This window comes from Ovis canadensis, chromosome 8 (assembly GCF_042477335.2).
Source record: "Ovis canadensis isolate MfBH-ARS-UI-01 breed Bighorn chromosome 8, ARS-UI_OviCan_v2, whole genome shotgun sequence".
NCBI classification, from domain to species: Eukaryota; Metazoa; Chordata; class Mammalia; order Artiodactyla; family Bovidae; genus Ovis; species Ovis canadensis.
The window spans coordinates 58552423-58569842 of NC_091252.1; the positions used below are offsets into that span (position 1 = coordinate 58552423).

A 17420-nucleotide genomic window follows, 5' to 3' on the forward strand; every position below is an offset into this window, starting at 1 on the left:
GAAAGAAAGGGGAAAGGACAAGCTTTATGGCAGACAGCCCTAGAACTATACAACCACAGTTCATTATTTCAGTTTGTTAGCTACCAAGTAATTGTTCAGATCAGGGCTTCCTTCCCCTGCAGAAACTAGGAGAAATGGCAATTTCCTCAGTAACTTCAGAGCCCCAAGTCTAGATTGTAACCTACCAGTACCACCAGTCTGAAGAGAGAGGGATGGATAAATAATGCATAGTTAGGCAATCCTTACCTGCTATTCCCAGATCTTCACCCAAAAGGAATTTTTGCACTGCCCTGATTTTGTCTGTGAGGACCCCTGGGGCACTGTTCACTGTACCAGTACCTGCTGTGACAAAGCAGGCAAAAGCAACTGGTTTGCTCCAATGAATCTACTCCAGCACATTTAGCTAGCCACGCCACTATTTTGAACCACTTCAAAATAGCCCCAAAGGCCCCTGAGCATTTTATCTTTTTTCCATTTTAATTACTATCTAAACACAATAAAAGAAACATTCTAATACACAATAAAAGAAACATTCTAATCAGAATATAACAGAACTTTACATGGTTTTATTTATACATTACTGGTAATGAAAGCAAACTTTATACAAAAAGTTTCATACAAATAAAAAAATCCTTGGCTAAGCACAGCCATTCATGTGTGTGTATACACCCACACATATAAACACAAAGAAAGTATTTTACATCATTATAATTATACATATTTACAGATACACTATTTAAATTATTTTACAATTTAACAAAATGAGGACAGGCAATTACAAAAGCAAATAAAAATGGATGAAACTAAATAATCATTAAGTTTAAAATGCTACAAAACTATTTTTAAAAATCTAGAAAAGAAAGTCATTTCTTTGAAATATCAAAACTAAGATTTCAATACTGTTTCATTGTTGCTTTTACCTTAATAATGAATTGTAACCTGTTTAGAAATAAATTTTGTCTGTAAGGACAAAATAAATATTCTGACCAGTAACGGGTGAGCACGTTGGACTGATGTCAGGAACAAGTTGACCATGTTGGCCTGAAGTAAAGAGTCAGCAAGTAATAACAAATGCAGATTATTATCTGGTAATCAAATATGTCATAAAACTGCCCTCTCTTGCTCCATTAAAAACATGAAGAATTCCAAGCTTTTGTGTAGTATGCAATATCAATTAAGACTCCAAGAAACTCAGCAACTTATCTGTAATATAAGAAAATGCTAAAGTTATGATTCTATTTTCTGATATGATCATTTCATAAAGTACTGTTCTTTCAAGTGAGTTCTACTTAGACAATGTGTGTGTGTGTGTGTGTGTGTGTGTGTGTGAGTCACTCAGTCATGTCAGACTCTTTGCAACCCCATGAACTCCAGCCTGCCAGAATCCTCTGTCCATGGATTCTCCAGGCAAGAATACTGGAGTGGGTTGCCATGCCCTTCTCCAGGGGATCTTCCCAATCCAGGGATTGAACCTGGGTCTCCCTTGTTGCAAGCAGAATCAGGTTGGTAACTTTATCATTACACTCTCCTTTTGACAAGAATTTAATGAGACTATAGTACTTGAAGGAAAAAAAATCAGCAAAGAAACAAACTAGGACTGAAATACTATTTTTGCTATCATGCAAGCAAATAAAATGTCAAGTATCAAATCCATGATAAAATTGTACATTTGCAATGGAATTTGGAAATATCAAACTAATAAACATCACTTCCAGATACAAGTTAATTCTTTCATGAATGCACATTATCTTCAAAAAGAGAATGGAAGTCATATTTTATGACAACGTTCAGATAAAACCGCAGTTTGATCTCCTAAACGTAGTGAAAAAATGTAAATTTATTTATAATGAATCTGAAAACTAATCAGGCAATTTTCACATCAAACGACTTTTTTAAGGTTCTTTAGAATAATTTTTTTCTTCAAATTCCCCATTATTCAATCTTACATTCTGAATTACATATATAGAACTTTAACTTCACATGAACTACTAAATATCTTTTGAAGATTTCATTAACAAACTAGTTCCTCTAAGAGGATACTGAAATTAACAGATTATCTAAAAGATAGTAATTTATACTAAGTTTAGGAACAGATTTTCATAACCCAAAAATATTCAGAACCCTCACAATGAGATCAATGTACAAATATGGTTTTTATTAAGATTTATCTATAAAGTTGCGTGTTTTGGATTCAAATAACTATGACTACAAATCAACTGAAAAATAGTGATTTGTTAAATATCTTTACAATTTTTCCTTACAGAAAAATCCAAAATAGTTAGGCAACTGGCCTAGGTCTTAAAGAAAAAAACTGATATGTATTGCCTTAATAAATCTGTACAAGTAATAATTTAATGTGATAAATTGTGTCACCTCTTCAGATGACAATGGATTTCATGTTTTTAAATGTATGTTTTGTATTTAAAGTATTTTATAACTCCATTAAAAATAAGAAAAATGTTAAATTACAATGACTGCACAGACTTCACTGGCTATGAAATACACTGCTATTCAAGAATGTTTTCTTTTCTTTATCTATAAAAATTTGTAATCAATCATCAGATGGATTTGCCCCTGCCTTAGACTCATGAGCATACAGAAGGTGGAGGAGAGAGGGTATCCACTGAGCATGTCCCACCTTCTAAGATAGGTGACTAAGAAGACTTCATGAGCAATCATCCTCCAACCTGTGTCTGAAGCATGAGCTCAACTGGATGTCTCTCACCCACCACTCACATCTTCAGTGACTTAACAGGCCATTAACCGAATAGGTACAGTGTCAAACACTTACTTTACTAGCCTCCTGCAGTGTAACCATTAACTACCTGCATTTGGACTTTTCAAAGAGCTTCATTAGTTGCTGGAATCTTTCTGAGACCTGAAAAATTTTAAATGAGGGTTAACTGTAAATATTGCAATAATATATGTTTGTATCTTTGATGAATATTTTTATAAAACATCTAAAATAAATAAATTAAAAAAAAAAATAAAGTCAGCCTTCTGATTTGTGGGGGAAAAAAAGAAAGGAAACATTTAAAGACAGAGAAAGCTACCCTTAATAATAATGGTAAAGTAATGCTTTGAAAAACAAAATATCTTCATAATAAAGGTAACTGCTATTTAACTTTTCAATATTAAACTTTCTTAAGCAAGAAAGTATAATTACAAAATTGCTTGAGATCAAATAAGTAAACGGTAAAATGACAGAAAAAAGAATTAGGATTGTTTTAAATTTCTTCCACAATCACCAAGCTTTTAACAGTTCAACATGAAGAACATGAAGAACCATACTTTTTTTGGCCCCACTGTGCAGCCTGCAGGACCTTTGCTCCCCAACCAGGGACTGAATCCACACTCTTGGTAATGTAAGTATGGAGTCTTATTTACTGGATGACCAGGGAATCTCCAAAGAGTAATACTTTTAAAGATGTTAGCTAATAAATATCTATATATTTTAAACACATTAAAAATAAAACCTAAGTATTTAGAATAGTACCATCTGTGAAACAATAGAGATGAAAAATTTGGGTAGTTACCTGATATGGATTTTTATTCAACTTAGCAGCTAAATGAGTAAATGTTTTCAATGATGGCCCTTTTTTCTGACATTCCAATAAAATTTCCCGGTCATCATTTCTGAAGGGAAAAAATGTTATTTAGTTTTTGTAGGTTAGAACAGAAAGGTAAAAAAAAGTTCACTTTCTTAATATCTACTAATAAGAATTGGCATTTTTGTTAAAACTCATCAAAAAAGGAAAAGTATATATACTTAAATATGGTCAATGGTTATTTGAGAGATAAGATTATGGATGATTTTAATCTTTGAGTTCATATATATTTTCCAAATTTTCTAAAACAAATACACTAATGTATTTTCTAATGACAAAAATGAAAGATTTTCTTAAAATTCTACCTGTAGTGTGTAAATAGTACTAAAGTTAGGGCTCAAACGTGATCACAGACTCAATAGGTGAGAAGAACCAAAAAGTAATACAGAATTCAGATCTTTTGACCCCTAGAGCTCTGCTTTTTCTACATGGTCTGAACCAATGTTTGTTATTACAATCTCTGAGATTTTACCATCTACCGGTTACCTGAAATGAAAGCATGGAGGACTGAGGTATTAAAATTGATCCCAATTTCAAGAAAATTCAGTATCATTATATACTCTGGCCAGTCTGGAGATCATGTTCCTCTAGCTTAATGGTTCACAACTGTGGTTGCCTTTACATATGAAATGCGGTCTTTACATCTGCATTTTTTTTTAAGTTCATATTAAAATACAACAAAATTTATAAAACTTTTTTTTGAAACTTCTAATTTCAGGGGAAAACTCAAATTACAAACACTCACACTTTTTGTCCTATTCACCACCTGTCTTTCCTCCTTTCTAAAGAGAATTTGTGTGTGCTAGGTCCCTTACGAGTGAAAGTTTTTTTTTTTTTCATTGAAAAAGTGAGGTAAACATAGCAAAAAGTCCTGTCCATCATGCCAATACACATCCCTGGTCAACAACCACTGCTCTAGACTGTTCTACAGTACAGCTGGGCTGTATCCTAGAGTTTATTTTCTACCAACCTTGGCCACTTTTGAAGTGATCCCTTTCCCTATTTTAAGTTGGGATAAAATTATGACATGAAAGATTTCTGGTGTCTCAAAATTTCCTGGTGATTTAATAGTCTCTTAAGATTCTTACCTTGTCCACGAAACTATAATTTCTCCCTTCTTTTTAATAACGTTCTTTGCAGAAAGGCTTATAAAAGAAGTGGCAGACGCTGCTGATGTATCCTTAGTCCCTGGGCTTTCCTTTAATGATGAGGGGTCTTTAGTCACTGAAGGGGCCTTTTTCTTACTGGCTTTCCTTCGATGAGCATTAACATTCTCACAAGAGTCTTGGGTAATTTTTTTGGTCTTTTCCCTACTGGTTAAGTCTGTTTCCTTTCTCTGTTTTTTCTGAGAAGGATTTAGATCAGAAAGATTTCTTCTCTTTTTGTGAGGGTTATCCAACATCCCAGGCAACTCTGAACTGTTGGAATTTAATGCTGACTCTGAGTTTAAACCATCCTTTTTCACTTCACCCAAACCGGAAGCTTCCGAGGTTAGATCGATACAGGCCTCCTCAATGACGCGTTCCAAAGGCCTGTTCGCCACCTGCACATTTTCTTCCTTCGAGTTATCTTCATCGACACATATCACTGGACACCCCAAGTCTTCAACAACTCCAGCAGGATGGTTACCTTCATTTTTACTGTCACTTGAAACATCTTGTGTCAAATCAATAAAAGTATCAACAGTTTCAGGCTGCATATTGTCTAATACTGGAGCATTTTGATCCATACTACTTCCAGAACATCCCAACTGATCAATATTTAAAACTGTTACTTCTACAAATTCCCCCAACTTTTTGGTCTCAGTGACTGGATCTTTTGTGAGGTCTATACATGTGCTTGGAAGATGATCCTCAACAGAATGTGGTATTTCTTCCACTGGAGGCAATTCTTCAATGCCTTCAGGCACTTTTGGTTCCCATACTTGATGCAACTTGAAACATTCTTCAGCCTCTTCAGTACTTTGACTCACTTTACCTGAAGCATCTTTAAGAAATTCATATATGTCAGGAACTTCTGTTTGTATCACACAGTCTTGTTCCTCATGAACTAATCTACCATCAACATTCTTACTGGAATTTTTCAGTTCCTCCACAGATTTAAAAACTCTGTTCTGACATGAAACATATTCTTCCTCCACTGCTTCATCAGCTTCCTTTTCCACTCTCGGCAGATATTCATCAGCCACTGTATTCTGTACAAGAGTAGGGGAGGTAGATGGTGCTGCACGCCGAATTTTCACAATGAAGTGATCATTGGACTTTTCCATTATGACAGCGTGCATGGGGAGGTTAGGGTGGTACTGAAAGCCTGGAGCAACAGGCCGGCTTGTCCATGATGAAGAACAACTTGATTTACTGCTTGAATTATCAGACTCCAGAGCTAAATGAATATCCTGTTCAGATGCGTCCTCTTCCTCCAGTAAGGCATCCTCACTAAAATGGGCACTAATAACTTCTTCAGGTGTTGAATTAGACAAAGCTTCTGGCTTTAAAAAACTGAGATGGCCATCTGACTTCAGAGGCGATGGTACTGTTAAAGAGACGGCTAGATCTTCAAGAAGTATGGAAGAAATGCAGGGCTTGCTCTTTTCTGAACCACATACATTATCTTTACTTAAAGCTATGTTAGTGGACACTTCAAACATACAATTTTCATCCAACACATCCGGATGAACTGGCAATGAAAGCCCTGAAGACAGAGATGGACCTTTCTCAGATGACAGTAAGGACCAGTTGTCATCACTAATTATCTTAGGGCAAGGAGAAATCACCCCTGAAACGAGCTCTTCAGTTGTACAAGCTGGTATAGATTCACATTTGAGACTCTCTAGCAGCTGTTTCTCTGGTGTCTTTAACTCCCACTCACTTTTTTCATTACAGTTAACATTGTTGTCCAAAAGATCAGAACCTTGCAACAAACTTTTAAATATTTCTCCCATCTGTGCATCACTTACTAAATTAAATGTAAGGCTAGACGCCTGCTGTTCAGTAAGAATCTCAAAACTGCGTTCTGGCTTCAAAGGAGCAAGCTGGGATGTCTGGGCATCCTCTGTGGTGCTACCTTCAATTTTTCCTGGCTTTGGGGTGCTCAAGCAGTTTGGTTCCAAGGAATGCTCTTCAGATTGAGGATTCTTCGTATTATCAAAGCAAGTGTTAGCAGTCTTTTTAATGTCATGCTTTACTGTGTTAATATTGGAATTCTTTTGCTCTTGATGTTTTTCCTCAGATTTTTTACAACCTACTGAAGACTTAGAAGAACCATAATCTTCTGATTTGGGGGATTTCTCTTTCAACGTTTCTTTGCCCAAGTTGTTTATATTCCCCTTCTGACAGTGTGAAGATCGCGCCTTCTCTTTACTTTTCTTTTCAAGCTTTCCTTCGTCACTATCACTGCCAACATTTATGGAGTCACAAAACTTTACAAAGATTTTCTTAAGTTTTGCAAACAAATAATCGAGCTGTTCATCTACAAATTTCCACAATTTTTTTTTCATATCTGGCAGCTGCTGTTCAAATAAACGATCCACGATGCCATTCTTTTTAACTTGCTTGAGTTTGGATTCTATAACGTCACAGAGGTTCTTCTGTAAAGTAGTCACTGACTTAGATATTTTGGACAAGTCCAGGTATTTAATTAGTGATGTAAAACTCAAAATTGCTGACTCAATAATTCTATGAAATTGTATTAATGAAAATTTTACCTTGAATTTCATGTAATTTTTCCTTACATGTTTTCTTATCATTCGTAACATATGCATAATCTCTCGGACAGAAGAGGGTGTGACTATGATTGGAACTATTTTTTCCAGGCTGGAAGTACTCATTGACCTCTCTTTCTTCTCTGTTTTTGAAGATCTGCTAGACTCACTTCGTCTTCTGTTCCATTTGCTTTTGGTCTGATGCATTTTCATAGAGGATATCTTTCTACTGTCTTTATCCAAACGCACAGAGCTTTTCCTACTTTCTGGGCTAGTTTTTGTGTTCTGTACTTCTGTAGAAGCTCTCGGTTTGGCACTTTTGTCAAAACTTCTTTGTGGTTCAGGTTTTTCATTGTCACTTATAATTTCTCCTTCTTCTAATTCATCTAAAGATGACTTGTGGGAGTCTGCTTCTGCAAATTTGTCAGATTTACATATTGGCTTTTGATTTTCCTTGTTGAGATCAGACTGACTCGTGGAGGTAGAATGAGCTGAATTTGGTAGAAACACATCTGTGAAAGAGAAAAGCATAGTATTGCCACACGACCAATGAGTGTTTGTCGTTTAACATTTCCACATTAAATATAACAAAAAATTAAATGTTGAGGCAATTTATTATTTAATAGCTTTTAAAAAAAAAGCAGAATGTTAACATCTAACACTTATCATATGATTCATCTTTACTGGTCTGAGAAGGTGACTGATAATAATGATAGTGTACAGTTTGATCATTTGGGTAACCAGCAAAATCAACTGTTCATTTCATCAACTGTTAGCAGCATCACCTACTCTAGGCCATTTGATGATGGTTTTTAAACAAGAAGAAAGTATCTGAAAACAGGCAAAGAATATTTGAAACAATCTGTGCCACCACTCTCTTTTTTGTATAAATAAGCATTACCTAAATCTAGACTAAAGGCTCAATGTACATTACTAGTTAACAACAGAGGTCTGAACGCTAGTTATGTTATCAAATAAAAAGTATTAATTCATCTTGCTGGTGTATTTTACATTCTCACATAAAGATAAACTATAGGAGATAATATAAAGTATTACCTTTATGACTATTATTATATAATGGAATTTGAGATGCACTTTCTAGTCTAAGAACTTTTGCTACAGGTCTCACTGGACTATTCAGAGGACTGATGGCTTCCGGAATAGGTCTCAGCTGATTAAAGTCAATGCTCAGAACTGAGTTCTCATCATCATGATATACTGAGTTTGTTTCACCAACTTCCATTGTGTCATCCATTAACTCAGTCTGCTGAAGTGAAGATTCTGGAGTCTCTTTAGGTAAGCAAGGATCCAAACGACAAGACTTATTCTCAGCTAGTGGTGGGTCTACAAGACAAGGCTCAAGATTTGGTGTACCACCTTCTGAAAGGACGGTTGGCAGAATGCCAGTTTCTTCAACTGAAGGCTGCAAAATGCTTTCACTGGATTTGGTCACATTTGTTGAAAAAGCCTCCTTCATTTCTGTCTCTTCAGAAATACTACAAGAATTTAAGTCATTGTTTCTTTTGCTATCCAATTCCAAGCCAATGTTCTGAGAAACATTTGTCTGTGCTGTGTCTATATTCACAGGAACTGCTGCCCTGGCACCATTAACAGTCTGTTCCATTTCTGTGGATGAAGACAAAGAAGATTCTGATGGTTCCATTTCCACAGGTGCTGAGAAGGAAGTCTCTGTGCCACATATGGGTGTGTCACAAGGCACAGTATTCTCCACAGATGCAACAGACAAACAATTTTCTTCTACTTTCCGTTCTGAAATACTGGTCCTGGGTTGAGATGCTGCTGTAAGAACATCCTTTGGTTCCAATAACTCAGATTTGGTTTCCTCTGTGATATGTTCACTGACAGAGGGAACACATGTCACAGCCTTAGCCTGCACCAATGACTCAGAATCACATATGTCACAGGATTGGGGAGTATCAGTTATTGTATGCTGATTATCCTGAGAAACAGGCTGCTTTTTAGCAGGAGAAAGAGTTAAGTTCAATTTTTCCATAAAGCTCAACTTTAAGTCTTTGTTTTGTGGTTCATTTGCGGCACTCTCAGCTCTAACTGCTGGCTCCTTATTATTTGCTCCTTCAGAAACATCATTGTTAGAGACTTCCCCTTTATCATTTTTTGGCTCATTCTGTCTCTTTAAGTCTGTGGTGGTTTTCTTAGTTTCTTTGTTAGTCTTCTGCAAATGTCCCGGAGGTACTCTTTCTTCATTTCTGATATGCTTATTTTCTTCTTTGTTCTCTCGTTCCCTTTTCCTCTTTTCTTCAGTTCTGTGCCTTTCTGCTCTGAAAGGTGCATTTTCCCGCTGGTGCACAGCATCAACTTCCGTGGAATCAATGTGTTTGTGAGTTCTACTGGCTAAAAGAGAAGACGGACACCTTCCTTCTTGAAAACTATGATTACTTACAGCCCTGTTTCTTTTACAATCTTCCCAGCCTCTTCTCTCCTCTAGATGGTATTTATTTGAATTGTGTGAAGACTTTGCTGGTTCATTTTTGGAATGCGGAAGCACTGCTCGTTCAGATCTTCTCCAATGATCCTGGCCTTTTACTACTGATTTCGACTTCTGATCAACTTTTCTTTCTTCTTTGTCTTGTGATTTAGGATCTTTTCTATTTACATTTTGTGATCTTTCACTTTGTCTTTCGAGTTTTTTGTCACTTTGAGATTCTAGTCGAGTGTGTAACTTGTCTCTAGAGCTTTCTTTCTCCCAAGAAGAGCTGATGCGTTCATTTTTATAATCTATATCTATGTTACTTTTCAACTTTGCAGTTTTGCTTTCAGCCTTTGGTTCACCTTTACCATATTTCTCAGGATGTCCTTGTAGCCTTTGACTGGCCTCTGCGTTCCTTGGTTCACCATCACCATAGCTAGTGCTCAAGTCTTTTCGTATTCTGTCAGTCCCCCGGTTGTATTGGCTATGTCGACTATCTTTCCTTCCTCTTCTATGATCCTCGTTTGAACTACTCTCACCAACCTGATAATGGAAACGTGACCAAATGCCATTGGTGGAGTGTTTTTCAACAGATGTAGGCAAATGCAAAGTGCTCTTTTTCTCACAGTGTGATTTTCCTTCCTTTTCATGGTTTGGCAGTGAAGTGCTATAATGTACGTCTTTAGAAACATCACTTTTCACTCTGTGATCAGTCTTTGAAGAGTCATCCAAATGGGGAGATCTGGATTTAAGATCTTTTGTTTTAACTAGATCTGATGTCCTTGAAGTTTTATGATTATTCCGAAAATGTGGAAACTCCGACAGTCTATTGAAAAATAGAAATTAACACCAAAAACAAGGTTAATTCCTTTTTAATAACTCAAGGTTTAATCACATGTGATACACTTTAAAATTGGGGGCCCACATACTGGCAAAACTAATTTTACTTTGTAAAAAAGAAAAAGTAGTAAGAATTTACCAGTTTCCAATGTAATGGACAAGTTTTTAAAATAAGGAACTCTCTTTCATTTGCTTTGCTCAAATAAAGCCTGAAGGACCTCTCAGTTCTCTCCCAGCACTTGCCAATGTCGTTCAGATTTCCTTCACTACAGGAGAAAGAAAAGAAGGGAGGGAGGGAAGAGTGCCAGGAAAAAAAAGGAAAAGAGGTGGGATGGGATAATTCTGTGATATATGACCTAAACTGTCCTTTACAAAGTATCCCGTGGCTTTAACATTAAGAAGTGAGAAACCAGAGGCTAGAAGGAGCAAGAGGTGATAAACAGTTTTGAGCACAAAGACCACTGCCAGTTTAGCTGAGAGGTGATGGGTAGCAGTGACAGAAATGGGAGAGAAATGAAACGAGTTGAGAGAATATAGACATAAAAATCAGCAGGACATGGTAATGGATTTGGATCTGAAGGATGACAAAGAGCTAAGTGTCATTGATGACTCCAAGGCAGGGTGCCTGCAAGTCCCATTTTGCCAAGTAATATCAGTGTAATTACTAAAAGCACTTCCTTCTACTCTCAAAAGTATCCTGGTTTAGGCAATAAATTGAATGGTCATTCTGTCCTTCAGTCCCTCTAGCTTGCACCAGCTGAATAAATGTTGGGGAATCCACTGAGCAAGGAACAACGGAATGGGTTCAATCTTAAATTCAGTTTTGGATAAGGTAACTTTGAAACTTTTGTACAGATACAGAGTAGTTATCTACTTATAAATGGAACTGACCAGTACAAGTAAGATTACATTAAAAGAAAATATTGAAAGAGAAAGGAAAGTAAAGACATAGCTTTGAAGAAAGCCAACTTCACTAGAAAAATAAGTCTCAAGTTAGGAAGAAAACTAAGGGTCATGAAAGCCAAAGGGAGAAACTATTTCAAGAAAAAAGGGTCAACTATGTCAAACTGTGTGTAAAGACAAGTTAAAATGAGAAGTCAAAACTATATGATGAATTTAGCGGTAGTCACAGGAGGAAGAGATCAGAGTGGACTGGGTTCAAGAGTAAGGAGAAATGGAAGGTGGAGAAACAGAGATAGCAAATTTCGATAACTGTTTTGGAGGTTTGGACTATCAAGGGGAGAAGAGATGCAATTCTCTGAAGCCAAATACTGCCCCAACCAAAAAAAAAGTGAGAGAGGGAGAGAGAGAAATTAAGTAGAAAATCCATTTCAGAGGAAAAAGAATATATAATTGAGAGATATTTTAAGAGTTGTCTATGACAGAATGTATGACACAAACATCCTCCTTGTATCTTAGTAATTTGGTGGGCCCCATCTGGAACCCATGACATATACCATCATCTTCTCAGGATCAAAGAATATCAGAACAAGATCCCAGTATATTACAAAACTGGATACATTCAGAGAGGTATGTGGCAATATTCTATTACTAATCATGCAGAAATCATTATGATAATATACTATTAGAATATTAGCTCCTCTCAGTGAAACCTTAAAAATTTAACAAAATACATGATTTTCATTATCTTTTCAAAGTTAAAAATATTCTGTATATCAATATTCATGTAATTTACAAACATATCCACATCCCTCAATCATACCTTTGGTGAAGATTATTTATTTCTTCATCCTTGCGGTTTATTTCCACTCTGGCAGTTTTGATAAGTGCTGAGATATTTTTCTTAAGAGACTGGTTTTCATTTTTTAAACTAAAATTCTAAACACCATAAAATATATTTAGTAAAGTATGTATCTATGGAATAAACCACTACTTATAATAGCTATTGATTACTGAATGCTAACTACATGCTAGGCATGACTTATTTTATCTTATGAAATTCTCATAATAGTCATAGGAGGAATACAGTGATGCTCATTATACAAATGGGGAGTTCGAGATTCAGAGAAGAAACTGGCACCAAAGAAAGGCTATTCAAAATGAAACAATTTAAAAGAGGGTTCAAAATGAAAAACCAATAAATAAACATAAAAAAAGTTCTGCCTGGGTCACTATTTTGGAAATGATAAAATTTGTGTTATATATAATAACTGAAGGTAAGTTGAAATAATATACTAATTCTTAGGTGAACAAAGAATAATTGAGGACTGACTGGCTCTTTGGGACAAAGGGAAAAAAACAACTTTACCAAAAAATAAAAATCAGAACAGAACATTCCTGATTCTGCAGCATGATAACAAAAAAAGTCACTCTGGCAAAAACTGTGAGGGCACCACCATTTTCCCCCATCAGTCATTCTAAATCTTGGCTCCTCAAGCCATTCTTTTAAACCACATGAAACAATCAAAATTTTCTATTCTTTATTAACTAGTCTAGCAACAGTTATTTAATCATTGGACAATATCATTGAACAAATCAAGCAGTTTTATCAGTTTCATTGACACAGTAAATAATGCATATTTGGCCAGATTTGCTATTTCACATAATACTTTGAAAAAAAGTTTCCTTATAATCTGTCAACGCTTTAGCATTTTAATTTCTAACAAAGAATGTTACCATATTTTTATTTTAAAGGCTAATAAGGCAAAAATAAAATATTCATTATAATTCTACCTGTGTCTGTATTTCTTTAAACTTTTTCATTAGCTCTTTCATTTGCAGCTGACATTTTCCATATTCTGCCTGCAACTGTAAGATACAAAAAGCTCAAGCATCATTTTAAATTATTTTCTTAACTTAAATGACATTTCAAAATATTTTAAATTTTGTAAATCAACTCACAAAATAGAGTAAGTGAGGTCTATTTCTATTAACAGGCATTTAGTTAGATTACTGGTTTTTAAGCTGGGCCTGAATAATGTTATTTTCTTTAGTTTCACATTCAGTCTCCAAACTTTAAATTCAAATAAGGTAGAAAGAAATTTGCCTGCATGAAGTCTTGGGACAATTTATAATTTAGTACAAACCATGAAAAGACAAAATGTTTTATCACACTGATTTACCTGTTGAGATTTTGTATAGACACTTAAATTTAATCAAGCAAATTATAACTACATTTAGGCAAACATTCAGAAGACACTGTTTTAAAGTAGATCTGAAGGCAGAAACTGATGTAAATGTTCTTTTAGTCTAAGAGCTACTTCTCAAACACAGAATGCCTATTCAGAAGTTAGCCGATGCCTGCATTTCAGGAGATATCAAAGCACAAAATAACCATCGTTCATAATTCTGGTAATCCATACATCATTATATGTTGCCTCCTTTGCAGTTCCTTCTTCAGTCAGGATTTCTTCATATAAATCCAAACAATTCCTGGATGGTACAGAGGATTTGGATGCAGTGTCTAAAACAAACAAGAAACCCTTCCATTAAAATAACTATTTCCAGATTCAATAAAATCCTATCAAAACTCCAATGGCATTTTTCTAAGAAATGGGAAAACAATCCTAAAATATGTATGGAACCACAAGACTGCAAATAACCATAGCAATCTTGAGAAAGAAGATGAAGGGAGGAGGCATCACACTTCCTGATTTCAAGCTATAATACAACACTGTAGTAATCAAAAGTATAGTTTTATAGGAATGAGAACAAACACATAAGTGCTACAGCTCTTTTACAATTTGTCTAGCAGGTTTTCCGGTCCACACCGGAAAATACCCCCATGGGGGAAAAAAGATACAGAGATCAGTGGAATGGAACAGAAAGCCTAGAAATACACACAGGCATGTTCAGTCACAGGCAGCTCAGGTGGTAAAGAATCTGCCTGCAATGCGGGAGACCTGGGTTTGATCCCGGGTCAGGAAGATCCACTGGAGAAGAACATGGCAACCCACTCCAGTATTCTTGCCTGGAGAATCCCACAGACAGAAGAGCCTGGCAGACCACAGTCCATACGGTCGCAAAGAATTAGACACAACTGAAGTGACTTCGTAGGCAGGCACACGTATACGGCCCCAACTTATGACAAAGGAGCCAAGAATATATAATGGGGAAAGGATAGTCCCTTCAATAGGTGGTATTAGGAAAACTGGACAGCCATAAGCAAAAGAAAGAAAGTAGACTCTTATATTTATATAGCACACACAGAAATCAAATGGAATTAAAAACCTGAATTTAAAATCTGCAACCATACTTAATATCCTGTAATAACCTATAATGGAAAAGAATACAAAAAAAGAATATATCTCTATCTATCTATATAACTGAATCACATTACTGTATACCTGAAACTAACAAAACAATATAAGTCATCTGTATTTCAATAAAGGGAACTGCCTGGCAGTCCACAAGTTAAGACTACATGCTTTCAATGCAGGGGGCAGGGGTTCCATTCCTGACAGGAGAATTAAAATCCCATGAGCCCAGCAGAGGGGCCAAAAAAAAATTTTTTTTTTAATTAAAAACTGAAATGTATGGAAACAGAGACTAAAAATGATGGTTGCCAAGGGCCAGGGGTAGGGAAAAAGAGATATTGATCAAACTTTTTCAGGTTTGTGGACAAGCACAAACTATCATCCAACTATAAGATGAATAAGTTCTGGGGATATAATGTACAGCATAATGATTACAGTTAATAACACTATTTTATATAATCGAAAATCGCTGAGTAATCTTAAAGAGGTGGTAATCATGTGATGCTATACAGGTGTTAGCTAATGCTATGGTGGCAATTATTTCACAATATTTAAGTGAACAATATTTAAGTGTTGATAAAATCGACACACTATACATCTTAAACTTACTTGTAAGTCAATTATATCTCAATAAAACTAGGGTAAAAAAAGAAAAATATACATGTTAAGCGTTTTAATACAGTGTCTACCTCTCCCCAAGGAGCTATACATTTCCTCATCTTTTGTATTTCATCTAAATCTATACTAATTTCAGATTAGAACTGGAGAACCACTTTATCTAAAACAAATTCATCAACAAGTCAGATGTAAAGATCATATTTGTTTGAAGCTTTGAAAAATCTGATTGCAGAAAAGTTTTCTCGATTAGACAAGTCATCAGACTCTGCATATTATACCCGTACTGATTCATTTGAAAATACATATAGTACCTACCCTTTTCAAAAGTTCTAATATCACATAAAAGTAGAGACATTACTTTGCCAACAAAGGTCCGTCTAGTCAAGGCTATGGAGTTTCTCCAGTGATCATGTATGGATGTGAGAGTTGGACTGTGAAGAAGGCTGAGTACCGAAGAATTGATGCTTTTGAACTGTGGTGTTGGAGAAGACTCTTGAGAGTCCCTTGGACTGCAAGGAGATCCAACCAGTCCATTCTGAAGGAGATCAGCCATGGGATTTCTTTGGAAGGAATGATGCTAAGGCTGAAACTCCAGTACTTTGGCCACCTCATGGGAAGAGTTGACTCATTGGAAAAGACTCTGATGCTGGGAGGGATTGGGGGCAGGAGAAGAAGGGGATGACAGAGGATGAGATGGCCTGATGGCATCACTGACTTGATGGATGTGAATCTGAGTGAACTTTGGGAGTTGGTGATGGAGAGGGAGGCCTGGCGTGCTGTGATTCATGGGGTCGCAAAGAGTCGGACACAACTGAGCAACTGAACTGAACTGAACTGAATATCACATAGCCTGTAACAGTGGGTGAGGTAATATATGCAGTCACCACCACCAGCTTTATTTTCAATGGTACAAAATACTTTTCCATAAGGTCTGATTAAATCTGACACCCAGATGAAAAACAAACCTAAGGGCTAATTTTTTCACTGATAAAGATTTGGGTAAAAAAGAGTTACCTGAGTACAATCATTTCAAAGAAAAGGCAAACTGTTGAGAAGCTATGAGTTATGCCAGGAATTGGTAACAACAAAATAAACACTTCCAACAGACTGACCAAACAAAATGACATGGTATTTTGTTACAGAATTTACATACCAGAACCAGCACTGTCCAACCCAGCATATATGTCCAAAGAACCTTCATCATTATTTTTAAGAGGAGAAGCTGGAAAAAAAAAAAAGGTTAAAACTGACTCTATGTACTTAGTGAAGTTTTTCCATTTCTACTCTGAAGGACCAGAAAAAGAGTATCAGTCTTGTGCCAAAAAAAAAAAACACTGTTTAGAAGCTTTTGTACATCCTTATAAACATACACATCTTAGTACACAGATACAGACTTAAAAACTCACTTTCAAAACCATACTAGTAAGAAGACTCCCAATCTAGTAACAACCAGTAAATAGATATAGACTTAAAAACTCACTTTAAAAACCATACTAGTCAGAAGATTCCCAATCCAGTATCAGAACAATCTTCCTGCAAAAATAAAAACTCTAAATGAAATATTAAAAGCTAACTTTAGTTAATGCTCTATCACTAGATTTACTGTGGCAATCATTTCACAATATATACAAATATGGAATTATTATATTGTACATCTGAAATTATAATATTATATGTAAACTGTATCTAAATTTAAAAAAAAAAAAGCTATCTGAAGAACTAAAGAGCAATCCAAAGCAAGCAAAAACTGGAGAGGAGATGACCCCTGAAAGAAGTAATGAATTCCTACCCCCCTTTTCTTTTTTTTACCAGTTTTAGTGCAAGGATAAGCCCTAGTTGGAGCCACAGTAGGCAGAGAAACTCAGATGGACACTTCCAGTCCTAATAGCTTGAAGAACTAGAGAAAAAACTTTGGGGGTGATAACAGCAACTAGAAAGAGGAAATCCAAAGAGCCACAGAAGACTCCCCAAATTGTGCCCAAATCTGA

General features: G+C 35.8%; 1 protein-coding gene and 1 non-coding gene across 3 annotated transcripts in view; one reads left to right on the forward strand and one right to left on the reverse strand.

Annotated features, from left to right (window-relative positions):
* Positions 1-546: 546 nt before the first annotated feature.
* CASP8AP2 (caspase 8 associated protein 2) overlaps positions 547-17420 on the reverse strand; it is a 32938-nt gene continuing 16064 nt past the window's right edge. For both annotated transcript variants that reach the window (XM_069598270.1, XM_069598272.1), the window contains exons 3-11: positions 16586-16654; positions 13921-14021; positions 13292-13366; positions 12321-12436; positions 8365-10583; positions 4697-7820; positions 3537-3636; positions 2792-2878; positions 547-1203 (exon numbers count right to left, since the gene is read on the reverse strand). In XM_069598270.1, the coding sequence (XP_069454371.1) occupies positions 2822-2878; positions 3537-3636; positions 4697-7820; positions 8365-10583; positions 12321-12436; positions 13292-13366; positions 13921-14021; positions 16586-16654 (5861 nt within the window). In that variant the 3' untranslated portion in view covers positions 547-1203; positions 2792-2821. The remainder of the gene's footprint in view (positions 1204-2791; positions 2879-3536; positions 3637-4696; positions 7821-8364; positions 10584-12320; positions 12437-13291; positions 13367-13920; positions 14022-16585; positions 16655-17420) is intronic.
* LOC138445485 (U7 small nuclear RNA) lies at positions 14279-14342 on the forward strand. Its single transcript, XR_011258913.1, has one exon. It is a non-coding gene; the product is annotated as a U7 small nuclear RNA (small nuclear RNA).